General features: G+C 36.1%; 1 protein-coding gene across 1 annotated transcript; it reads left to right on the forward strand.

Moving 5' to 3' along the window:
* Positions 1-228: 228 nt before the first annotated feature.
* On the forward strand, positions 229-3,606 carry LOC124865187 (V-set domain-containing T-cell activation inhibitor 1-like). Its single transcript, XM_047360153.1, has 3 exons — positions 229-408; positions 1,279-1,584; positions 3,260-3,606. The coding sequence occupies exons 1-3, from the start codon at positions 339-341 to the stop codon at positions 3,589-3,591; spliced, it is 708 nt and encodes a 235-aa protein (XP_047216109.1). The 5' UTR covers positions 229-338; the 3' UTR covers positions 3,592-3,606.
* The last annotated feature ends 200 nt before the right edge of the window (positions 3,607-3,806 follow it).

Below are 3,806 nucleotides of genomic sequence, written 5' to 3' on the forward strand. Positions count from 1 at the left end.
TAGAAGTCGAGAATATATTCTGGTCAGATGTTTATATCTACTCATTATAGTCATTTTGTGACTTTTGATCATTTATTTGGACTGTTCTTGTATTAGGATGGAAATATATTACAACACAGCTACAAATGGAGTGGTTTTTAAAAAAGGATCTGTTTGTGGTTATGGTTTACTAACACACTGAGATGTGTATGGTGTGGGCAGGTGTTTATTGTTCTTAGGAAACTGAGAGCGAGAGAGTCGGAGATGACTCAGTCAGTCTGAGAAGAGGAGTGGCTACAGAGCCTTTTATAGGAAGATCTGCCGGTTATTAAATTGTAAAGTAGCAGATTACAGCAGCTATGGAGCTTCTTGTACTGGTCTCCCTCTGCCTTCTGACGTTTACTGGAAAAACATTTGGTGATAATTCCGGTAAGGAAATTATTTTACCACTTTATTTAGTAGTAATTCCGCTCCTATTTTTCGAAATATTATTAATATCGAATATTCTTCGCTAGAGCACGTTTGGAAAATGTAAATAAATCATCGGTTTGTAATGTAAAGTCTGCAGCTTGAAGTGTCACCAGGCTGCTTATTTGCTGCAGGATGTCAGTCTTCACACCTGCGTTTAGCTGCTGTTCAGAATAATTTGAACACTTCATCATTTACTGCTGAACTACCGCTTGGAAAGATTTGCGTCTATCTGTTTTCATGGTTGTATTTTTGTATCATGTTAGTGATGTAGAAATATCCTATTACTGAATTTGAATGTTGCATCATTTGTGGCGCATCAGATCTGAGGGGAGGATGTGTACTGTGTCTTTAAAACCCAGATCTGCTTCCGATAATCTACGTCTGAACTACGCTGGTTACTGCCTGCATTTCTGTGCCCAGAATAAAAGCTCTGAGATCCGTTCTTTGAACGAATCCATTTTTTTATTATTAAATTATAACTTAGCGGCTGCACAGTGGCGTAGTTAGTAGCACTGTTGCCTTGCAGTTCGATTCCCGTAGAGAGATTCTCAGTTAACCAGGTTCATCAGACAAGCTGCTACATGAATCTGATAAGATAAATGCACCAGGTTTTTTTTTTTGTTGTTGTTGTTTTTGTTTCTTTGGGCAGTGAAAACACCCACCTTAACAAATTTTATAAAACTCACCATACATGATTTTTAGAGGGTTTTCCCAACAATTAGGGGAAAAAACTAATCACAAGTATAAAAAACACTCAATATTGTATACATTCAAGGCAATTTGGAGAACGTGTGAACACTTTTAATGATGCATGTTTTTGTTTTTCAGATCAAACCCCGATTACCATCAAAGAAGACGAGAGTGTCATCCTACCTTGTTTTTTTAACACATCATTCACAGATTATCGCTTTGACTGGAAAAACGATGGCAAGGATGTATTTCTTTACGAAAATGTCAAAGTTGACCCTTCAATTCCAGATGAGCAGTTCAGAGGTCGGGTCTCTCATTTTCCAGATGAAGTAAAGTCTGGAAATGCCTCAATAACTATCACACAAGCAAAGGTATCAGACAGTGGAAATTACACCTGCTTGAATATAGATAGTAAGAAGGAGAAAAAAATTAAGCTTACTGTTGGTAAGTATTTTTATAGAACACTTAAAGACTAATGAATTAATAGGTTTTGTTTTCATTAATAAGAACATGTTTGTCTACAGATGGATTCAAATTACACCAGAACTCAAGTCAAATTGCTTTTGCATGAAAGGAACATTCCAGTGTGGATTTATTCTTGTATTACTGACAAACTATGTTGAGGAAAAGGAAAAGTAAAAAGTTAATGGCAGTAGTAACTCCTTTGGCTTCATCTAGGAGAGAAAGACAGCTAAGCAGATAAACACTGTGCCACTTTTAAAGTCTATAGGATGAAAGAGAGCACATACAGTTATTCACAATGAAAGCTCAGCCATTAGCTATGTCTAGGAGAGACAGGGTTAAACACTGAAAGACAGATGTATCAACTACTGTATAGAAAGACAATATTAAGTAAGAAGTACCTCAGCGAATGACCCCCGTCAGGACGGTGTCATAGATAAACCTGTTGCAGCATAACTACAGAGATAACTCAGGATAACCTAAGCCACTCTAACTATTAGCTTTATCAGAAAGGAAATTTTTAAACTTAGCCTTAAAAATAGACAGGGTGTCTGCCTCAAGGACTAAAACTGGGAGCTGGTTCCAAAGAAGAGAAGCCTGAGGACTAAAAGATCTGCTTCCCATTTAACGATGAGGAACCCTGTAAACCTCCACTAAACCTGCAGTCTGAGAACAAAGTGCTCTGTTAGGAACATATGGAACAATCAGATCTCTGATGTATAAAGGAGCTTAATGAGCTTTATATGTGAGAATGAGAATCTAAAATACTATTCTGGATTTAACAGGGAGCCAATGATGGGATGCTAAAATTGGAAAAAAAATTTGATCATTCTTTTTAATTTTCATCAGAACTCTTGCTGCAGCGTTTTGGATCAGCTGAAGGCTTTTAACTGCATTTTGTGGACATTCTGATAGTTAAGAATTACAATAGTCCAGCCTTGAAGTAACAAAAGCATGGACTAATTTTTCAGCATCACTCCTGGACAGGATATTTCTAATTTTGGCAATGTTCTAGAGGAGAAAGAAGGAAATCCTAAAAACTTGTTTTATATGGGATTTATCCTGTTTCATGTTACTCCTATGCTGGTGACTTTAACAACTATCTAACATCTCCTTTTCTCCCCTATAGATAAAATCTTAAAGGACAGATCAGGAGGAAAGAGAAATGGTGAGTAACGTTTCTGATGACCTCATCGACTTTCTTCAGAGTCTGTGTGGGTTTTAATTATTCTCAAACCAAGAAACTAATCATCACGTTATTTAGATTACAACACGTAGTGCGGGTGTCGTCTTTAAACTAAAATTACAAATTAGATACCTAATTAGTTTAAATATCATGTTTGAATACACCTTAAAATAACATTAGACATTTTAAGTCCAGTTCAACTGGACGTTTTACGATGATGAGGTAAAAATATAATAATTACTGTGGTTAAGAAGAAAGTCTGATTTTGATAATCAAGTAATTTTCTACAGAATCTGAGTTGTTCAGACGGCTTACAGATTACTTTGTTTAGTGATGTTTCAGGTATTCTTGATCAAAAGTTAAACTGTTTTCTTGCTCCTAAAACGATCTTGTGAAGCACAGCTGAGATAGGAATGATGAACATGAAACATTCAAGGAATATTAAACATGAAATAACATTTCTGTTCACAGGTGCATTTGCAAAACCAGTAGTCAGTGTTCCACAACATAATGGTGACTGGGCACTGCTGAGGTGTAAAGTTCTTAATGCTTTTCCTAAACCCGCTGTAGTCTGGAATGACAGTAAACAAAACAACGTTTCTGATAGAGAACCAGAGGTCAGAGAAAAAGGTGGCCGCTATAACATCACCCTGGAGACCAACGTGACCAAGACAGACAACTATACCTGTGTAGCCACACAAAATGAACTTAATCATCAGTCTAATGATTCTACATCTGTAAATATCAGAGGTAAGTTCAACCAAGTTCTGTTTTTAGTTTTTAATTATTGTTTGTTTTTCTAAATCCTCTATTATCTTGAGAGTGAACATGGAGGAGATAATAAGAAAGACATCTGTGTGGGTTTTAAACTGAGTCAAACGTCTACTTTGTCTTTATGGGTACAAATCATTATTTAAACAGAATAAAGGAACAAAACTGTTAAGAGATCTTAAAGCATTTTAAAATAGAATAATTACATTTTAATGGAAGCCAGGTCAGTGCCAGACATTGATAGAAG

This window comes from Girardinichthys multiradiatus, unplaced genomic scaffold, assembly GCF_021462225.1.
Source record: "Girardinichthys multiradiatus isolate DD_20200921_A unplaced genomic scaffold, DD_fGirMul_XY1 scaffold_37, whole genome shotgun sequence".
Lineage (NCBI taxonomy): Eukaryota > Metazoa > Chordata > Actinopteri > Cyprinodontiformes > Goodeidae > Girardinichthys > Girardinichthys multiradiatus.